General features: G+C 46.5%; 1 protein-coding gene across 1 annotated transcript; it reads left to right on the top strand.

Annotated features, from left to right (window-relative positions):
* The first annotated feature begins 11,361 nt into the window (after positions 1 to 11,361).
* gpr143 (G protein-coupled receptor 143) lies at positions 11,362 to 19,255 on the top strand. The gene is made up of 9 exons (XM_072685302.1): positions 11,362 to 11,665; positions 12,337 to 12,446; positions 12,620 to 12,714; positions 13,146 to 13,238; positions 14,013 to 14,122; positions 14,885 to 14,993; positions 15,517 to 15,634; positions 15,761 to 16,016; positions 18,654 to 19,255. Exons 1-9 carry the CDS (start codon positions 11,410 to 11,412, stop codon positions 18,755 to 18,757), a joined length of 1,251 nt encoding a protein of 416 aa, XP_072541403.1. The 5' UTR covers positions 11,362 to 11,409; the 3' UTR covers positions 18,758 to 19,255.
* Positions 19,256 to 21,085: the final 1,830 nt, after the last annotated feature.

Below are 21,085 nucleotides of genomic sequence, written 5' to 3'. Positions count from 1 at the left end.
TCTTCATCATCATCATCATCATTCCATATAAACTCAGAAGACTCGTGTAGCTGCACTGGTGGGTTTGGATAGGAGATAAATTATGGGCTGTATCTGTGTTGTAGTCATGGTGACCAACGCCTGCTTCCATTCACCTCCACTGTACAGAGATCAGAGTCTCTACAGTTAAGCTTTACACCAAACCCACATTCTGAACGATCTCATCTATTGAATTTTGCAGGACCTGAATGGTTGAAAGATTGGTGGAGTTCTCCTTTAGGAGATCCCATCTCATTCAGCACGACACCTTCCAAAGTGATCTCCATCTTAACCAGCTCTGCCACCTTCAAGTGTTTAGTGTTGGAGCTGCAGGGCGCTTTGTATCGTGCTGTGGATCTTGGAGAGGAAATTGCCTGGCGGAGTACAGGACGTGCGTCTTATTGGGTTCCATCAGAAGCTGCCATCGCTGCTGTCTGGGCTCTAAGTGCTCACTAAGTGGACACAGTGAACCCTTTCCTCTCCTGAAAGGATGCAGAGGTAAAAGCTCCCACACTGAGTGTAAGTCAGGTCACTTCTACGCTGTTTCCGGCGTCACAGTGAAGCTCTGTGCTCTGGTCTGAAGGCCGCTGCTGGTTCCAGCACTGAATGAAATGCAGTAAATCAGCTGCTCTGCGGTCAGTAGCTGTAAAACTGGAGCATGAACGCCTCCCACCCAGAATACAATAAACTTTATTGATCCCTGAGGGGAAATTCAACTGTTCCAAGGTAGCAGTTCAGGACGAAATGAAACAAAGGCTATAAATAATGATGTGCACCCAACACACACACACACATACACTGTACACTGTACAGAGTCTTAGTCACAAGAACAGGGGTTTACCTTTTAGAATAAACCCAAATAAACATAAAGTCAGTGGTCAGTGAGAGCGTCTACCTGTAATTAACTCTATATAACATTAGAATAAACCCATATAAACATAAAGTCAGTGGTCAGTGAGAGCGTCTACCTGTAATTAACTCTATATAACATTAGAATAAACCCAAATACACATAAAGTCAGTGGTCAGTGAGTGTGTCTACCTGTAATTAACTCTACATAACATTAGAATTAACATAAATAAACATAAAGTCAGTGGTCAGTGAGAGTGTCTACCTGTAATTAACTCTATATAACATTAGAATAAACCCAAATAAACATAAAGTCAGTGGTCAGTGAGAGTGTCTACCTGTAATTAACTCTATATAACATTAGAATAAACCCAAATAAACATAGTCAGTGGTCAGTGAGAGTGTCTACCTGTAATTAACTCTATATAACATTAGAATAAACCCAAATAAACATAAAGTCAGTGGTCAGTGAGAGTGTCTACCTGTAATTAACTCTATATAACATTAGAATAAACCCAAATAAACATAAAGTCAGTGGTCAGTGAGAGTGTCTACCTGTAATTAACTCTATATAACATTAGAATAAACCCAAATAAACATAAAGTCAGTGGTCAGTGAGAGTGTCTACCTGTAATTAACTCTATATAACATTAGAATAAACCCAAATAAACATAAAGTCAGTGGTCAGTGAGAGTGTCTACCTGTAATTAACTCTATATAACATTAGAATAAACCCAAATAAACATAGTCAGTGGTCAGTGAGAGTGTCTACCTGTAATTAACTCTATATAACATTAGAATAAACCCAAATAAACATAAAGTCAGTGGTCAGTGAGAGTGTCTACCTGTAATTAACTCTATATAACATTAGAATAAACCCAAATAAACATAAAGTCAGTGGTCAGTGAGAGTGTCTACCTGTAATTAACTCTATATAACATTAGAATAAACCCAAATAAACATAAAGTCAGTGGTCAGTGAGAGTGTCTACCTGTAATTAACTCTATATAACATTAGAATAAACTCTAATACACATAAATGCAGTCTACCTAAATACGTCATTGTCTATAAGCAGGCTAAGGCCTACTTGATGTGAGACAGACTGACTGCAGTCTCAGTGTTCTCAGTCGGAGCTCAGGCTGATTGCCCGTTCAGCTCGGTGGGCTGGGAGAGTTGAGGGAGTTTCAGGTAGATTAGAAGCTGGTGCAAAAGAAGCAAACGGATCAATAGAGTTAATAAGACCCACACGCGCCGGTATTGACGACTGCAGGATGGCTTGTTTTCCACCCAACTCTCTGTGTGAAGACAAGATGTGTTCTCAGAGTGGGCGTCGCCTTCTGAATCCTATAGTAACGAGTAGATTATTGATTTATCATTGATTTTTCATGATAATTAATAACATGTTCTGAACTGTGTTGGAATCCTGCTTTATTTTATTTATAAGTATCATCTTTATTTAGCCATGTTGTGGAGATGAGCCTGTGGACAGCTGTCTTGGGTCTTCAGTCTCTCAGGCCTCCAGCAGTTCAGGCACTGCGGGGTGATCTGTCAATATCAATCAGCATCATCAGAGACAGTCTGGGCAACCGCCCACAACCGGTCCACACTGGGTCGCCTGAGACGTTTTCATGAACTGACTGGATAAAATGGTCCGTCAGCGAATCCTGACCACTGACCCCGCTCTGATCCTCAGTCGCCTGCACCTCAGAGTCATACAGGCTCTGCTGTGGTTTGTCCATCAGTACCGGTTCTGACTGTACTGTTGGAACGAACGGAAAAGTGTCTGGACCTTTTGGTTCATCTCACACGTCTAATTCTTGAGGTCTGGTTCCTGTACTACAACAGGCCCAATAAGCCCAGGTTCAGTTTTTGAGTCCAGCTAGGTCCATTTTCTGTGAAAGAAACCACTGGTCCAGTTCTTAAAAGATCTGTAGCTGGACCTTAAATCCACAGGGTCAGTTCCTGTGAGAGGAACCGCAGGTTTGGTTCCTATGAGTGAAACAACTGGCCCAGTTCCTATCAGACTGTTGGACTGTTGGACCGATAACCACAGGTCCAGTTCTCAGCTGAACCTTGAGTCTGATAATGACTGGTCTAGTTCCTGTGAGAGGAACAACAGGTCCAGTTCTTGGAGGTTATGTAGCCAGACCTTAAACACAATATCCACAGATTAGGTTCCTGTGGGATGGATCATAAGTTACATTCTTGCTGGACCCCTAAGCTCAGGAACCATTGCTGCAGTTCCTGCGAGGGGAACCACAGTTCTGTTTCCTGTGAGAGAAGCAATAAGTCCAGTTCTTGGACAAGTCTGCTGGACCCTAAGCCCAGTAACCACAGGAGCGGTTCTTCTGAGAGGAACCACAGGTCCTGTGTCTGTAAAGGCTCCTCCCTGAGGGTACTCTCCTGGTCAGCCGGTGAACTGCGATAGCCCATAGAGCTAGAACCTGTTCAGTTCACTGACCTTTTTTAAGATTGCCTGGATGTGTTGCGTACTGTCTCCTCCTGCTGGAGACACCCTGCCCTATGCTGGCCAGCACAGATCTACTGTGCGGAGAACCTCAGTGTGAATTATGCGGTTGTGCTCATTCACTGATGAGCCGATCTTCAACCCAAGGCTGTGTAACTGAGTCAGTTTCCACACCTGAGTTATGGTGAATGCTCTGGAACGTGTTGTGCCCTGAGAAGACTCAAACGGTAACGTTGTTTATCCGAGTGTCTCTCCCAGACACTGCTGACCGTATCAGCCTCTGTTCCATTGATTGGCTCCAGCTTCCTCTGATTATCTCCGTCCAGAAGAGACTCTTGAGATTAGTTCTCCGGGAAGGGTTTGATTGAACTTTGATTGGAGAGGGAGAAAGATCATCTCACGCTGGCCTGTTTATGCAGATGCAGAAAGCGCATCATGTCCCTCGAATGCTCAGTCGTGTCAACAAGCAGATATGATTACAGAGAGTTTGTCTGTTAGTAGAAATCAGACAAGGTGAACATTCACTGGGGTCTGATCACATTTTTGTGAAATCCCACATTTTTAACATTATAAAACTACATGTAAATCCTGAAGATTAAAAAACATCAACCTTTTGGCACCATTGGGTCTAAAGCCCCCCAGCATTGAGGAGCTGTGGAGCAGTGGAGGAACTGTGTTCTCTAGAATGATGGTGGTGGAGCTCCATCCAGTACTTTTGAATGGGATGAGTTGGGGATGAGGTGGTGAAAGCAATCAAATCCTCACAGCAGTGCTCCTCCTCCAGAATCTAGTAGAAAGTCTTCTTCTCTGGACAGTAGAGACAGTTACTCCAACAGAAGCAGGATCAGCTCTTTACTACTCTTGATTTCAGAAGAAACAATCAATGAGCAGGTGTCCACATATATTTGTCATATAGTGTATCAGTGAAGTTGGCAAAAGGACAAATGTTGGAACACTGACACCCCCAACTGGTGCAAAACTAAAGTGCATCTGTGCTGAAACTGATGAGCCTGGAGTTCAGATCCACTGTAGGTGGACTAGAATTCGGATCCACGGCCTCTAGAACCCTTTCTGCATAAAACCCCAGAAATGTGCTCAGACCTTCAGGGCCTAAAAAAACACACGGCTCATGTGAGGAAGCCCACCGTCATCCCAGAGTGACGCAGCCTTTCCCCCCATTAAGTAATGAAAGCGTGAATGAAGCAGCATGGAAGGGCGAGTCTCAGCCGGATCTCGGAGGACTGAGATCACGCTGAGCTCTCGTTTAAGAACCAGTCAGCAGAGCAATCTCAGCGCAGGTGTCGTGTCGCCACTCGTCTTCGATCACCTCAGGGCTTGGCGGGGAACTCCGCTGTCTTGTTTGCGTTTCTGTTGCTTTCTCCTGCATCGTCTCCTCGACCACAATGTCTGCATTTACCCAACTTCTCCTCACTCACAATCTGAGCTCGAACCTTCTGGTGTCCAGGCTGTGAGATTCTCCCCGGTTTAAAAACCGAGTAGTGGTGAAGTGCAGGCCTGGCCTAACGCATCTTAAAAGGAAACCCAGTACCCAGGTTAGGACTCGAGCCCACAGCCCTGAGACAGAGAGTCTCACGCTCCAGTGGCAGAGCTAGCCGAGCTTCAGTGTAGCCCAGCAGAGCCACCCCACCTGGAGGGAACTGGGTAGGATGCCCAATCAGTACAGACTAGTCAGACAGAGGGTCGAGCTTTGCTGAGAAAAGTCTTGCCTCTGGGAGAAGCTCATGTCAGGATCTTCACTCCTTTCCAGATCCAGGAGAGAGAGTCTGATGCCACATCGTCCCAACAGTGATGCCTTTGACTTCAGCAGAGTGTCTCGACTAGACTCCAGAGCATGCTGTCTCCATTCACCTGTTGGTCCACATTCCACTGTAGTTCACAGTCATACACATGGAGCGTCTCAGACGGCCTCACCTGCAAAACATCAGCACTGCCGGACTGATCCTGCCAAAGGCACAGCGCTGCTCGCCCGGGCTTTTAAGAGGGTGAATTGATGGATTTCCGGGAGCAGGGTGAAGGCCACATCCTCGTGAGTGGGATTGATTTCCAGTTGTTGGATTTATCTTCAAGAGTGGGATGGACTTCTAAGAGTAGGGGTTATCCCAGAATTCGGGCCGGTTTCCAGTTGTAGTGTTTACCTTCAAGGGAAGCTTGGTTCTATAAGAGTAGTGGGGTTGATCCTCAGGAGAACGTTGGCTCTCCACTACTGGAGCGCAGACCAGCTGTGAGGACGTAGTACACCCTCATGAGTATCCTGCGTGGACGCTGCCGGCCCTTTTCAGAGAGTGTGTGTATTCGTGTTTGGGATGCTAGTGTCGTGTGTTATATAGCTGCAGGATGGCAAGAATGGCACTGGACTGGGTAGTGTATTTTAGAAGAGGCCTTTTCTGCTCTTCCTCTTTTAACATGTAACTCTCACACAATCAGAGTGTTTCCATAGCAACAGAACAACAAAAACCAGCGAATATATAGAATTCAGTGAAGTGGTTTTATTAATGTTAAAGTAGGACTATTGGAGGGATTCTCTGAGCAGTTACACATTAGAATAGATAGCAAGGCTAAATTAAGTTTTACGAAAGTAAAGAACAGCAGAAATGTAAAAGTTAGGTCCAGCTTTATTGTAATGGTCCCCAGTAGAAGATCAAACAGATACATGTCTTTTGAGACTTTTAAGTTTATATATATATATTAGGAGCAGATGAATTACAAGGTTGAATTTTGAGCCAGAGGGTGAAGGGCCTTTCTCAAGGACCCAACAGTGGCAGTTTCCCCAGCTCGGGCATTGAACCCACAACCCTGTCATCAGCAGCCCAGTGCTCTAACCGTTGAGCACCACCGTCCCACCTCTACTCTTTAGCATAAGAATCTGAGACGCTTTGACTGTAAGGTTCTAGACAATGACTGGGTCAGAACATCTCCAAAACATCATGCAGAGCCACAGTCTGAGAGTGCACAATTGTCCGTGCTCTCTCCGGGTGGGTAGATGGCGCTCTCTACCCTCATCACTCTCAAGCAATGTTGACCGGTACAGTCGTCTGTTAGCTGGTGTGGCTAAGCTGGGGACCCGGCACTCTCCTCAGCGTGTCGGCTGGCCGGCAGATTGAAAAGAGGTGGTACCAAATTGGGGAAAATGAGGAAAAAATCGACAAACAAATAAAACCCCAATAGGATTAGAGTTAGTTATTTAGTCGTTTAGTGTTATATAATAGATGCTCATGTCATAGAATATGAAATGATCATCTACAAAGCATCTACAGGAGACCATCACGATAAAATGATACCACAGCACTGAGTAATTTATCAGCTAACAGCACTCAAGAAACCTCAATTTCACGGATGAGACTCTTCTGCAATGGCCCATTAGCTCTGAGGTTGAGCTCCATGCTGGAGCAACAGGTTAACAACGGTTACATGACCTTTGCCGGAGGCCTCGGAGAGAGGAGTGCTGCGGTTCAGTGTGGAGGCGTTCACCTACACGGAGAGAGAGACGGGTAGAGACATGTATTAGAGCATTAAGAAGAGCATGGAGAAGAACCAGCAGCAGAGCTGGGGTGGGTTTTTACTTTGTGGACCTGAATCTTCTCTAGAACCTCCCTAAAAGCATGAGAGAGCACCACTGAGAGGAAGCAGGAGAACCTCCCAGAGAACAGGAGGAGGAGAAGGAGCTGGTCGTTGGGGCTGTACTCACGTTGGCTCCTCGTTCGATCAGCAGTTGGGCACATTCTCCGTGTCCCTGCTGGCAGGCTGCATGGAGAGGGGTCACTCCGTCCAGAGTGGTCAGATTCACCACAGTGCCCTGTACACACACACACACACATACAGTCACAGGTTTGGGAAATCCTGCTTTAGAAAGAGCAGGAGGAGGTTTAGAGGTAGCCTCGGCCTACAGCCGCAAGCACACCAACCTGGTTGATCAGACTGCGCAGGGCCTGCAGTCTTCCGTTGAAAGCAGCATCGTGTATCGGTGACCAGTCCGCCTCAACGTCTTCAACAAAACATGGAAACGATGGTGATTATTTTCTTATTACAAACCTCCTCTTTGACTGATATTTCACAAAGCTTTATTTTTACGTTTCCTGGACAGTTTAGGCCCACAGGTTCCCGAACCCAAGCTTCTTAATGGTCTGAGCTCATCTCATATTACTGACCTACTCTCCTCCATTCTTCTAGCTCAAGACCACTCTGATCAGCCTGTGGTCTCCTCACATGTACAGCACCTGCACCAAGACCCTCAGCAGGACCCCCATGTCTTTATCAGAGCCACTTTGACAAGACCCAGACTGTGATGTTCTAGACAATGACTGGGTCAGAACTCCAGAACATTAGGCAGGTCTTGTGGGGTTTTTGTGGTATGCAGTGGTCAGCACCTACCAAAGGTGCTCCAGGGAAGGACAACCATGGCATTCCTGGGCGCTAAAGGCTAACTGATGCTCATGGAGGCCCCGCCCACCTCACAACTGACAGGGGTTAAAGGATCTGCTGCTAACGTTAGTCTTGGTGCCAGACACCACAGCAGGACACCTTCAGCATTGGTGTGGAGCCCATGCCTCGAAGGGTCAGAGCTGTTTTGGTGGCACGAGAGGGATCTGCACAATAGCAAGCACTGAATTTACACACTTACAGAGTTAGGGATTGTCCAGTAGGAATGCTCCTCAGATCAGCTCTGCTGTTGGACAGGCTTGACTTTGGGCTCTGGGTGTCCAGCTAAACTGACCTATTCATCTTTGTGAAACACCACCCAGCTTACCTCCAAAATCCAGGTACACATGAGGAATGAAGAACGGTAAGCTGAGCATTTCACATGTTCTCACTCTTTATTTCTTATGTAAGGTCAATCAGGTCATGGCTCAGGTGTGCAGGACTGAGGTAAATCATCAATCAGACAGAGCCAGGAGTGTTTCTGCTCAGAAAAGAGACGGTAGAGGAGAAGGCTGGTCTCTCACCACTCATTAGAGGATTGGAGAAGTAAACAGCAGCTTCCTGCCCCGCTCTCGGCTTGGGTGGCTCAGACATCCTGCTCGATAACTCTTTGGCAACAGCTCTCACTGCACACACACACACACACACACACACGGCAGGCTGCGGTCGAGAGCTGCTGAAGCATGCGCTGTCTGCAGGGTCCAAAATCCAACAGGACTCCTCCGTCTATGCCTCCTCTCGGCTCGGGCGCTCACGGCACAGTTGGAGTGATGTCACGTCCTCTTTAGACAAAAGGCCCGACCAGCAGGAAGCGTGATCACGCCGAGGCCTAACAGCACTGGCACAAATAAACCAGAGTTAGCTCTCCATTACAGTCAGAATTGCTGCTGTTGGGCCTGTAGGCTGCGCAAAATGAGCAATCTTCAGCAGCAGCAGTTCAAAAGCTTTATAAGGACAAAAGTATTGGGACACATATTGTTTCTTCTGAAATCAAGGGTATTAAAAGAGCTGATCCTGCTTCTGTTGGAGTAACTGTCTCTACTGTCCAGAGAATAAGACTTTCTACTAGATTCTGGAGGAGGAGCATTGCTGTGAGGATTTCATTGATTACATTTAGCAACAAGAGCATTAGTGAGGTCTGGATGGTGAATGATGATCACCACCCCACCTCATCATCCCCAACTCATCCCAAAAGTACTGGATGGAGCTCCACCACCATCATTCCAGAGAACACAGTTCCTCCACTGCTCCACAGCTCCTCAATGCTGGGGGGCTTTATACCCCTCTAGCCCACGCCTGGTATTAGAAGACGTGTCCACAAACATTTGGACACATAGTGTTGTATAGTGTATTCTGCAGTCATTTTAGAAAAGTTCAAAATAAGACCCACGCTACACGATGCTGAGAAGATCGTTCTTCCACAACCTGTAGATCAGTGTGTTACTGACCGTTCTCTCCAAATCGACTCCGGCAGGGTCGGAACGCAGCAGTCCGTGAGTTCACCAGGAAAAAGTCTGAGCAAGTCTGAGCAGATCTCTGCTGGTTCCCTGACCTGTTAAATCAACCTGAAATTACCTGCTCCACGCTGCTAGATCCTGCCGCGCTCATACGCTGCAAAACATCGTATCTCTAATATTTCTCCTCGTACAAGCCCTCAGTCTGGCCCGGTCTACCCTCTCCCTCGGCGGGTCTACCTGTTTAACCAGCAGAACTCTAGCTAGGGGAGGGGCCTAGGCCTTAAAGGCGAATTGTTCTTGGCGAATGTTCATAATATTTGCATACTTCAGTGCTGGAGGTGTAAACAGAGTCATTCACAGCGGGTTTGGTGGTGTGATACTCTTCCACTGGAGCCAAAAGAACCAACATCACCGGAGCTCAACACGCTTGGAGGAGAGTGCTCACTGCTAATACTGCTAACAGACGCCTGTACCGGCTAGCATCGCCCACGCTGTGTGATGGGGAGGGGCAGTTAGGCTCTCTGGAACTCTTGACACTGACGGATGGCTGTGGCATCACTAGGAGTAGAATGCAGCGCTGCTCGACCTCCTGGCGAGCAGGGGGTCCACTCAGTCTCAGACTGGTGTTTTTAACGTCGGTAGTCATTATTGTTTGGGGTTCCCACGGCATGGATTAAGCTTAGTCTTGGACTAAATTGCAGTGCCAGTGGACACACTTCTTTATAGTCTGGGATTAGGCTTCATCCGGGTCGGAGAAACTGAGCTTTGCTGTAAGAAGGTTCAGACGTCTGCTTTCATTCACCTCCACTGTAGAACAACTCTGACGGGGTGAGGATATCTAGAACCGAGTGTTGTTTATTTATTAGTTTGTTTCCTCCTCATTTGTTTATGTCTGTGTTGTGTTTATTGTTTAATGGTCTGGAGTTAATGAGGCGTGTTTGGTCACAGTGGTTAAGTGCAGTAGGTCGTTTAATCCTGTGTTGGTGCAGTGTTTTTGTACACCACTAGATGGTGCTGTAAAGACAGTCTTGGTGTTGGGGGTGAAGTTAGGCCTCACTAAAGCCTGACTGCTCTCATAAACACTCCGCCTCCAGTCCTCCGGTCCTCCAGTGTCCTGCACTGTAAAGTCTTTAATCCTTTTGTTAGTTTGTTAATCACTGAGAGTCCCAGTGACTGAACAACCAGCCCACCCTGAGATCAGCCTGCAGCCCTAAATCCCCCCCAGACTCGACCAGCTGTGCTAAGAATCAGAGTCCAAACGCTGTTCCACTTCATCAGCAAAGGCAGCGGTTCTACCTAGAACCACAACCATTCATAAAGCCCAGCCGAGTACTGGTTATTCTCTATGATGGCCATATTCATACTGGATATTAATGTAATTAGAGCTTCATTCTGGATATTAATGTTATTAGAACTTCATACTGGATATTAATGATATTAGAACTTCATACTGGATATTAATGATATTAGAGCTTCATACTGGATATTAATGCTATTAGAGCTTCATACTGGATATTAATGTTATTAGAACTTCATACTGGATATTATTGTTATTATAGCTTCATACTGGATATTAATGTTATTAGAACTTCATACTGGATATTAATGTAATTAGAACTTCATACTGGATATTAATGTTATTAGAACTTCATACTGGATATTAATGTTATTAGAGCTTCATACTGGATATTAATGTTATTAGAACTTCATACTGGATATTAATGCTATTAGAACTTCATACTGGATATTAATGTTATTAGAGCTTCATACTGGATATTAATGTTATTAGAACTTCATACTGGATATTAATGTTATTAGAACTTCATACTGGATATTAATGTTTGAGGCCTCTTATATAAAGTGTGTTTACACTTTGTCATTTTTCTGGGGAAAGCTGTTAATAAACACAAGAGTTGCTTTATAAACATGTTATTAACATGTGCTATGAAGTCTCTTTGTAGGTCACCAGCTAAAAGTGCTCCCAGTCTGAAGCAGCAGGAGAGGAAATGCCAGCCCACATTCTTGGAGAACTTCTTACAATCATGGCACGGTTCAGGCTGTGGCTGGAGGGGATTAAGCAGAAGCACATGACGGCCCAACCCGTGATCTGCCTGTGCCTGCTCTGCTCCGGCCGAGCCAAATGAATGAACGTTCCTTCACCGTGCACTCCTCTCCCTCAGCATGGCCTCTCCACGCCTGGAGACGTTCTGCTGCCCCAACCGAGACGACGCCACCGACTTCATCGTGAACTTCCAGCCCGTTTTCTTCGGTGCCATCTGCATCGGCAGCGCCAGCATCAGCCTGGTCTTCTCCATCCTGCAGATCCTGCCCAAGCGGAGGGGTTACCGGCGCCTCGGCCAGTACCCTCTCCCCAAACCGGCCTCTTCATCCAGGATCCTCTTCATCATCAGCATCTGCGACATCCTGGGATGTGCAGGTAACAGAGATGCTCCATTATGGGTTCTTTAGGTTCCTCAGCAGAAAGAAACATCATAACTGAGATCAGGTCTCCTCTTAACCTCATTATCTTCTACAGTCTTTACAAGGGTTCTTCAAGGGTTCTTGGCCCTTGACAACTTGAAAACCATTTGCATGTTTTAATGTTCTTTTTCCTGTTTAAATGGGGAACCTCTTGTAGATGTTTCTTTATAGAATCCTTTAAATTGCCACCAAAAATGGGTTCTGCTATTGTTATGATATTAAGCGTGCTTCAGTTCTATATAGAGAACCCTTTAGAGTGGATGCTCTTAGAAAAGAGGTCAATAGTCCTGAAACTCAAAGAAGCATTTGATCAGATGTTCTTTGACTGATTAAAGGTTCCTCCAGAAGAAACAGTGGCTTTAGATAAAGGTTCTCTATGTAGTGCTGACCAAGACTCATAACAGTAGATGGATATTTACAGAACCTTTAAAAAAAGGGTTCTCTATAGCACCAAAAAGGGAAACACAATTACTAAAGCTCAGCTATAGATTATTATAGTTACCATTCAGTTATATAGTTATTGATATTTAAGTGCTAAAAGACATAGGATTAAAGCATTGATAACTAGTATTGACAGTTTGCTGTGTGTGTGTGTGTGTGTGTGTGTGTGTGTGTGTGTGTGTGCAGGAATCATTGTTAGATCGTCTGTATGGCTCGGTCTACCCAGCCTCATTGGGGACATCTCTACAGCCAACAGCAGTGAAGCCTGGCCAGAGGTCTTCTGTGTGGGCAGTGCTGTACGTCCAGGACACACACACACACACACACACACACACACACACACACACACACACACACACACACACACACACACAGGTACTCCTAGTATCCATATCCAGTGTGTATCAGTGCTCATGAGTTTACTGTGTTTACACACTGACCTCTATACCACCTCTAACATCTCCACCAGATGTGGATCCAGCTGTTCTTCAGCGCCTCTTTCTGGTGGATGTTCTGCTACGCAGTGGACGTCTTCTTAGTGGTCAAGCGATCTGCAGGAATCAGGTGTGTATAGGAGTGTAAACTGCTGGACTCACTGTTAGATACCTAATCATTCATATTAATAATAATATCTAATCATTCATAATTAGGTATTGAATAATTCATCATAATCACAAGTAAGCAGACTGGTAACCTGATATTATCATTATTATGAGACGGTTATTGATGATACACAGACATGTAACTTCAGCCACACGAGTCTAATCTAAATACGGTCTGCTGTGAGGCTGTGAGGCTGAGTTTTACTGGTCTGATTGAGGTTTGCTCTGAGGGGCTACGTGAACATGCCCACAGCCGGCTCCACCTCGGACTGTGTGTAACAGGGCTGCATTGTGTTAAACAGCAAAGCCAAGAAGAGGAGCTCTGCTTATCTCTGTGCTCTCTCTCTCTCTCTCTCTCTCTCTCCTTCATGACTGCACCGTGACTTCCTGCAGCACCATCGTGCTGTATCACATGATCACCTGGGGGCTGGCTGTGCTGCTGTGTGTGGAGGGCGTGGCCATGCTCTACTACCCCTCCATCTCCAGGTACCTTCAGATGGATTTTAGTCATTAGATGTAGTTACTGTTTCCTTCTTTATGGTTCTTCTACATTGGTTCTGCTTTGTGATTGGTCCACGCCTCTCACTGTGGAGCTCCAGTGAGAGCAGAGTGGAACACTCCTCTGCTCCTGTGCTGAGAGATGCTGGATGGACTAAGAAGCTCTGTAGTTTGAGAGGTTCCTCAGCGTAGTGTCGTAGCTGAGAGGCGGAGATTTAACCTTCATTTGAATAAACATAGTTTATACATTTATAAATAATATAATTCAGAGTTCAGAACAGTTCTGCCTTCTCCAGAAAAGTCGCCATGTTGGAGATACATGTTTTTCATTGGACAGCGATGATATTCAGCTCTTACTCAGAATAAAATCAGCCCTGATCACTGATTGGATGCCGACTGAGGAGAGTCTGACCTGTATCTCCACATGATGGTAAAATGCTGCAGTGGGCATCTAACCTGGGTTATATCTGAACCAGTGGAAGTGGCGGCTCCCCACCCTCATCTGATCCCTCGACACCCAGCACGCCAGGAATTAGTCTCCCAGACCCAGATTAAGGCTAATCCCACACTAAAAACTGCAAATATGGTCCAAGACTAGGCTTAACCCAGTAGCCTTGTGACTGGTCCAGTGGTCTGACATGCTGGCTACTGTTCCAGTCAACAACAACAACAGCAGGTAGGAGGATGTTAGCAGTCTGGACTCTGATTGGTGTAGAGGTTTTCCTAACAGCTGTCCTGATGTTGGCTCTGCTTCATTCACAGCTGTGAGAACGGCCTTCAGCACGCGATTCCACACTACGTCACCACCTACGCCCCCCTGCTGCTGGTGCTGATGGTGAACCCCATCCTGTTCACCCGCACCGTGACCGCCGGTAGGTTTTCCCCACAACTGCTCACTGCTCATTGGGTGTGTGTACAGAGAACACATGGGGATGGCACTGACCATCAGATTTACTAAAATCACTTTAATAAAATTCATATAATTTATATAGAATTTCCCTGTAATTTCCCTCCTGGGATCAATAAAGTATTTCTGATTCAGGTTCAGGTTCTGATTCAGGTTTAGGTTCTGATTCAGGTTCAGGTTCGGGTTCGGGTTCAGGTTCAGGTTCAGGTTCGGGTTCGGGTTCAGGTTCCGGTTCTGATTCAGGTTCAGGTTCAGGTTCTGATTCAGGTTCAGGTTCGGGTTCAGGTTCTGATTCAGGTTCAGGTTCAGGTTCTGATTCAGGTTCAGGTTCAGGTTCTGATTCAGGTTCTGATTCACGTTCCTCCACCATGATGCACTTTTTGTAAAAAACTGTGGAACTTTGCTACATTTCTAACGAGCAGTTATCCAGCGTGTGATCCTGCTAGCTTCCATTAGTTGCCTCATTACCTCCTTGCTTGGTGGGACAGCTGATGATGTAATTATGAAGCAAGATTCAGTTTTCTGTTCCATCTGGATTTGACCTAAAAGATCTTCAGAAGAGCTTTTCATGGTTCGGTCAGTAACGTACAGCCCTGAAATTTGGCTGGACGGTGGAGAGGCCGACCCTTTCACCAGCCGAGCTCCATAAAGAACCTCTGTCAGCTACGATACACTTCAGCTTCACGATCAAACACTCGCCACTACGGCTCCTCTCGTTTCTCCACAGTTACGTCACTCCTGAAGGGCCGGCAGGGGATCTACACTGAGAACGAGCGGCGCCTCGGAACCGAGATCAAAATACGCTTCTTCAAAATCATGCTGGTGTTCTTCATCTGGTGAGACTTTTCAGACCACAATGTTCAGAACTTCAAACACACACAGACATACAGTCCTGCAGCCAGACCACCAAACACTCCACCAAACACTCCACCAAACACTCCACCAAACACTCCACCAAACACTCCATGTGATTCTGATGAACATTCTGATTATTCAGAAATACATACATTCATAAACTAGTCTAGCATCAAATCTCTCTCTCCTCTCTCTCTCTCTCTCTCTCTCTCTCTCTCTCTCTCTCTGTCTCTCTCTCTCTCTCTCTCTCTCTCTGTCTCTCTCTCCCTCTCTCTCCCCTCTCTCTCTCTCTCTCTCTCTCTCTCTCTCTCTCTCTCTCACTCTCTCTCTCTCCCTCTCTCTCTCTCTCTCTCTCTCTCCCTCTCTCTCTCTCTGTCTCTCTCTCCCTCTCTCTCCCTCTCTCTCCCCCTCTCTCTCTCTCTCTCTCTCTCTCTCTCTCTCCCTCTCTCTCTCTCTCTCTCTCTCTCTCTCTCTCTCTCTCTCTCTCCCTCTCTCTCTCTCCAGCTGGCTGCCCAACTTGATTAATGAGAGTCTGCTGTTTTACCTGGAGATGCAAACCGATATTAAAGCCAGTGAGCTGAAGAACATCCGCAACGTCGCTCTGATCACCTGGTTCATCATGGTGGGTTCAGCCCGACTGTCTGGGCTGTCATGAATGTTAGATATTAAATATGAGACCTACTGAGTAGATCTGAGTCGATCTGAGGTGACCTTGTTTGAGATGATGGAAGTCCTCGTGGTTCCACAGGGCATCCTGAACCCCATGCAGGCGTTCCTCAACACCCTGGCCTTCCACGGCTGGACGGGGCTGGACGTGGATCTGAGTCTGCAGCCACGGCGAGAGCTGGCCTGGGACTCGGCCTCCACCTCGCTGGTGACAGCCGGCGGCTACAACACCATGGTGGCATCCACGCTGCTGTACCAGAGCCACGTGCAAGAGGGCAAGAAGCTGGCGGGGAACGGGCACCACCAGCCATCCGACGCCGCCAGCGTCCTGTCTGAAGGTAACGGCCTGCGGCCAGACGGCCTCAGCTCACCCGTCTACATGGGCTGGTGAACCCCAGCCTTTAGCCGCTCTCTAAGGACTGTTCACACTGACCGCCAGCCTGCTCTCAGACCTCCTTCAGGGTCGGAGTGGTGGTGTAATGCGGTGGTCAGAGCACAGTCGATCTACGCACATCACAACACTCCTCAACACCTACATCTGTGGCCTTTCAGGAGAAGGGTGTAGAGGAGTCTGGTGGAAGCCTGTTTTCATCAGAGGAGAATCACCATCCCCTCATTTTATTATTCTTCTGTTTCTGGAAGCAGTGTCCAGAAGTCAGGAGTCTGTGGATTCTTCTGAAATCTCAAAGTAATGTCTCAATTCCTTATTCTGACTCTACAGGTCACTATATGACCAAAGTATTTGGACACTTGCTTCTCCAGTGTTTCTTCTGAAATCAAGGGAATTATCTAGGAGTTCACCCCCTTCACTACAGTAACAGCCTCTACTCTTCTGGTGCAGGCTTTACACTAGATTTGGGAACATTGCTGTGAGGAGCATTTGATTGCATTTAGCCACACGAGAGTCATCTTGAGCATCAGTAAGGTTAGGCTCTGATGTTGGATGGTTAGTTCTGCCACTCCAACTTATCCACTCAGTACTGGATGGAGCTCCACCCTCACTCCAGAGAGCACAGCTCCTCCACTGCTCCTCAGCTCAATGCTGGGGACCTTTATACCCCTTTACAGTGACCTTAGGGTCATGTGATCCCAGCTGCTTCAGAGTGTCCCGTTCTGTTCATCAGTGCTTTTCTATGGATGTTGAATGTGAAAGGCCCTGTTAGCCACCTATTAGTGAGCAGCTGAACTCACTAATGGGAAGATGTGTCCACATACTTTTGGCCATATTATATTGAAATATTGAGCTATTAAAGATCATAATTTGAGGAGTTTGAGAAAATGCATCTCAGAATCTGGTGAAATCTGGTCATTATTTTGACATTATTATATTCCAGAACAGCACAGAAACAGCTTCTCTTCAGTTTCAGAAATACAGAAAATAATCCAGGAGAAGAACCCAGAGGAAACCTGCTGCTCTGACATGTTCATACCTGGAGGAACTTACTGGAATTAAAGCCATGGATCCGTCTCTGTGCACTCAGAGGAGGAACGTTCCTCAGGTTCTCCGTGCAGAATTAGCCCGGCTCAGAATTCCACTGCCCACGGCATTCCGAAGGTTTCCCTCAGGATTTAGGTCGAGGCCTGAGGACATCCTGCCCTTAGCCAGTAGCTAAGGCCTCTGTCCAAATAGGCTGGACTGTTCTGATTGGTCAGTGCTCATAATGCGGCGTGCTGCAGACCTGAGACTCTTATAAACAGTTTTGTGAAGTAACCGACCTTTTATTGCCATAAGAGGTCCTAAATAGTTTCATTTATAACACAGTTATTAAGCATCTTTGATGATAAGTAATAAAGCTTGTAAGTCCGTGTTATAATGAGAAAGAAAGGTCCTGTACTTCATCAAACATCAAACTGCAGTGTCTGCATAAATCCCTACATATACAGTATTCAGTCTGGATTGGACACTCTAAGACACTGGACCAATCAGAACTACCACGGCTGGACACAGGGGGGCGCTGCAGTCGCAGTGGGCGTTCAGAGAGAATAATAACTTTTCCAGAGGGTTTAGAATTTGATTTTCATCTGGATGATTTTGGATAAGTAATAATTAAAGTTCTATTTTACTGTAAGTTTAATTTTCTCCACCCGTCATAAACAGGATGCACCGAGCAGCGGGCTCGCTGTGCTCTCCCAGTGAAGCTGTATCACTTTTACTACACAATAAACTCATATTACACCTTCCACTCCTGGGTCACACCGGTTATTACAGCTGGGGATTAAATGAAAGTTTCCCTCTGGATCTCAGTTCCTTATTATTTCCCATATGTGAACATATTTCAGTAACTAGCAGTTTTAGCAGCGATGGTACGATCCCAACACCTAGCCGTGTAGATGTAGACAGATATCTATCATGCGTGTGTTCAGTTCACAGCGGATGTTGATGATTATGGAACATTTTAAGCTAATTTGTCCTCACAACCTGAAAACCCTGCAACCCCCTTTTAATAGAGACTTCATGTAGTCTCCTACACTGTACTACAGCTCTGAAGCCGTGGGCCTCCAGACCCCGAACGTCCGGCCTGTGCACACGTCCCCCCGAATGTCTCTACATCCTCTGAATTAGGAGCTCATTAAGGAGCTAAAATGCTAATGCTGCTACATGCTAAGCTAACACTGCTGCAAACACTGAACTGACCTCATCAGGCTGACCCTCACCAAAACACCCCAAACAGACCGTGATCTCCGTCCAGTGTGGAGTTAAGAGGCTTTAGCATGTTTAGGCTCCAGTTTGTGGAGCTGCTGTTGGAGTTAGCTTAGCTTGTAGCATGGCTGTAGTATGATTTGTGAGGCCGCTGAGGACGTGGAGACACTGGGGGGACATGTCCACGGCGCTAAGCGTGCGGGTCTGAAGGTGTGTGTTCACCGCTGGGGAGATTCATACGCTTTTAAAACTGCGGCTCGAACCACAGCACCAGTGCGCAGCTCGGTCAGTCTGGGTTAAATGGCCGCGGCCTCTCCTGTGTTCTGTCCGCCAGGTTCAGAGTCCAGCACTATTGAGATCCACATATCGAGTGAGCTGCGGGACGCTGAGGAGGCAGACGCAGGAGGAGAGTCACTGGAGGACTCGGCGAGGCGCTGACGGGCTGAAAGCACCGCACTGCTGCCAGCCGCCCCGACCCGCTCTTCACCCCGCGGCCGGCGCCTTTCAGAACCCTGTCCTGTTTTCAAGCTTAGTCCAGTTTAACCTGAACCGCGTGCTCAGTTCTGTCCTTTCATACAGACCAGATTCTGCTGCAGGTGAGGAATCTCAGATCTTTAAAGCAGAAGTTCAGCAGAAACTCAGACCATCCTGATTGATCTCTGATCAGATTCAGGAGACGCTAGGCTAACGCTGCTAACAAACACTGGACTCAGACTGTCACCAATTTAGTCCTCTCTGTAGACACGCCCCCAAACCCCTTCCTCTCCCAGCGCGTCTCTCAGAGCTCCTCCAGATCTTCATTAGCTGGTAGATGGATGAGGTTTAGGAGACGGTGGGACTTCCTTTAGTCTAGAACCCCAAACAGAACCTTCTCCACAGAGCTGAAATAATAAGGGGTTATCAGGGCTGTTGTTCACCGTGTTACCTGGATGAAATTGGGGACAGTCTAAGTCCTGTGTGCGTTAGCAGTGTTAGCCTAGCATCTCCCGTTGTAAACTTAAGAAGCTCACGTCAGAAACCGAACCGGTCTTGTCTGATTGGCTGAATCTGATCAGAGATCAGTCAGAGACTCCGGGTTTTCTCAGAAGAGTTTTAGTGAGGACAGAACATCTTTCAGTGTGAGGAAAATGTGTATATAGAAAAGTATGTGGACACAAAGTCTTTCGCTGCACTGAACATCTGAGCTTATTGTGGATTATGAAGAGTGTAAAGATGAATGTTATTTTTTACGTTTCTAATTAATAAAAAACAAAAAACATTTTGAATTTTTGGCATCAGATTTCTTAACCCAGCTTCCCCCCACTGTTATAGCGGCGGTGTGTGTAGAGTCCGATTACTAATCTGTAGGGTGTAATAAAAGGCTTCGGAGCGTGAGGGGTTAAGAGGGGTTAGATGTGAAGTGTCACTTTGGAAGCTTCTAAACCTGGTAACTCTTACTTGAGTATTAATAGCGCCCCCTTGTGGAGACTGCGAAACATGAGTGAGTAATACTCCAGATCCAAACACAGGGCTGCTGTTGTCTGGATACATTTGGATATATATTTGTGGCTCACAGACTGTGCTGAATTAGTCTCAATAATATTTTAGAGGCATCTACTGACTCTTCAGACGTCTGGATCCGTTCATCACCCCTGTGAGCGCTCCACACCAAACCCTCCAAACCCCACTGTGTTACACCCTGTTTTTCATACAGAGGATTTGTTTAGAATAAATTCCCCTTCAAGTAGCTCCTTTAGTCCTTAACGGTCATATGAAGCAACAGGTGACGCCAGATTATAAACGCAGAAGGAAAGTCTTTGCATTTTTATTTGAATTTTCAAACAGAAATGAATTATATTAAGAAAAAGCAGACGCTCTCAGCAGGAAACAAAAACACCCTTGATTTGGTGGGGTCAAATGAAAAAGAAATAATGGGAAATCATTGCTGTGGGTCTACAGGGGTGTCCAGAGCGCCCCCTGTTGGCTAATATGTAAATCTATGTCAGGTACAGCCAGGTGCGCTACATTCACACTTATAAACCAGTGCGAGAAACAACCTGGGTTGAGAACACTGCCTAGTTCCTCACTTGCTTGCAAAAGGAGAGATTTTGAGGCACATAAAATTCAGTACACGTCTTCTGAATCGCAAGCTTCGCCGGCGACTCGGCCGGTCCGATTCTCCTAGAATCCGATCCCGATGTAGAAACTCTGCGTTAGCGGAAGCAAAGCACGAGGCCCAGGCTCCAGGAGGAGGATGACGATGTCTACATGTGCGGCATATAAACATATATACACAGTATATAAAATCTGTGTATTCTTCTAATTTACATATCTATACATTCGTTAAAATTTACATCCAGAGGGCGACGGCCGTCCCGTTTCTCTTATCTCATCAACATCCCACATTTAAAAAGGGTTAAAAAGCTCTCGGCAGCGGCGCTTCTTCACTGACCTCAGTAGTAATGATGTGCTCGATTCTGCCGGGATCGGATCTGTCCTTTTAAGAGTCCGTCTGATTTCATTTTAGAAATAAAAATATGCAAGAGGTTCTCTTGAAACATCTACGGTTCTCCACTGAGGAGGAACTAAACAGGAACACCAGTGCAGAGGAGAACTGAAGGACAGCAACAGGCGTCTGCCGTGGTACTGCTGGAACGTTCAGGACTCTCGATGCTTTACAGACAGCGCACGAATCCGGCAGGGCTGATAAGCCTGGAGAGACGTCAGCATCAGCATCTTCACCAGCATCTCACCAACGAGGCCAAACTGACATCAGTTCCAGTCCCC

Source organism: Salminus brasiliensis, chromosome 8 (genome assembly GCF_030463535.1).
Source record: "Salminus brasiliensis chromosome 8, fSalBra1.hap2, whole genome shotgun sequence".
Taxonomy (NCBI): Eukaryota; Metazoa; Chordata; class Actinopteri; order Characiformes; family Bryconidae; genus Salminus; species Salminus brasiliensis.
This window is presented reverse-complemented; position numbering and strand designations above follow the sequence as displayed.

Excerpts from the sequence above, each read along its gene's own strand:
- gpr143 (XM_072685302.1), top strand. The coding sequence starts at position 11,410 with ATGGCCTCTCCACGCCTGGAGACGTTCTGCTGCCCCAACCGAGACGAC. Across the intron at positions 14,123-14,884 it reads CACCCGCACCGTGACCGCCG|TTACGTCACTCCTGAAGGGC; the intron begins GTAGGTTTTCCC and ends GTTTCTCCACAG. Across the intron at positions 15,635-15,760 it reads TGATCACCTGGTTCATCATG|GGCATCCTGAACCCCATGCA; the intron begins GTGGGTTCAGCC and ends GTGGTTCCACAG.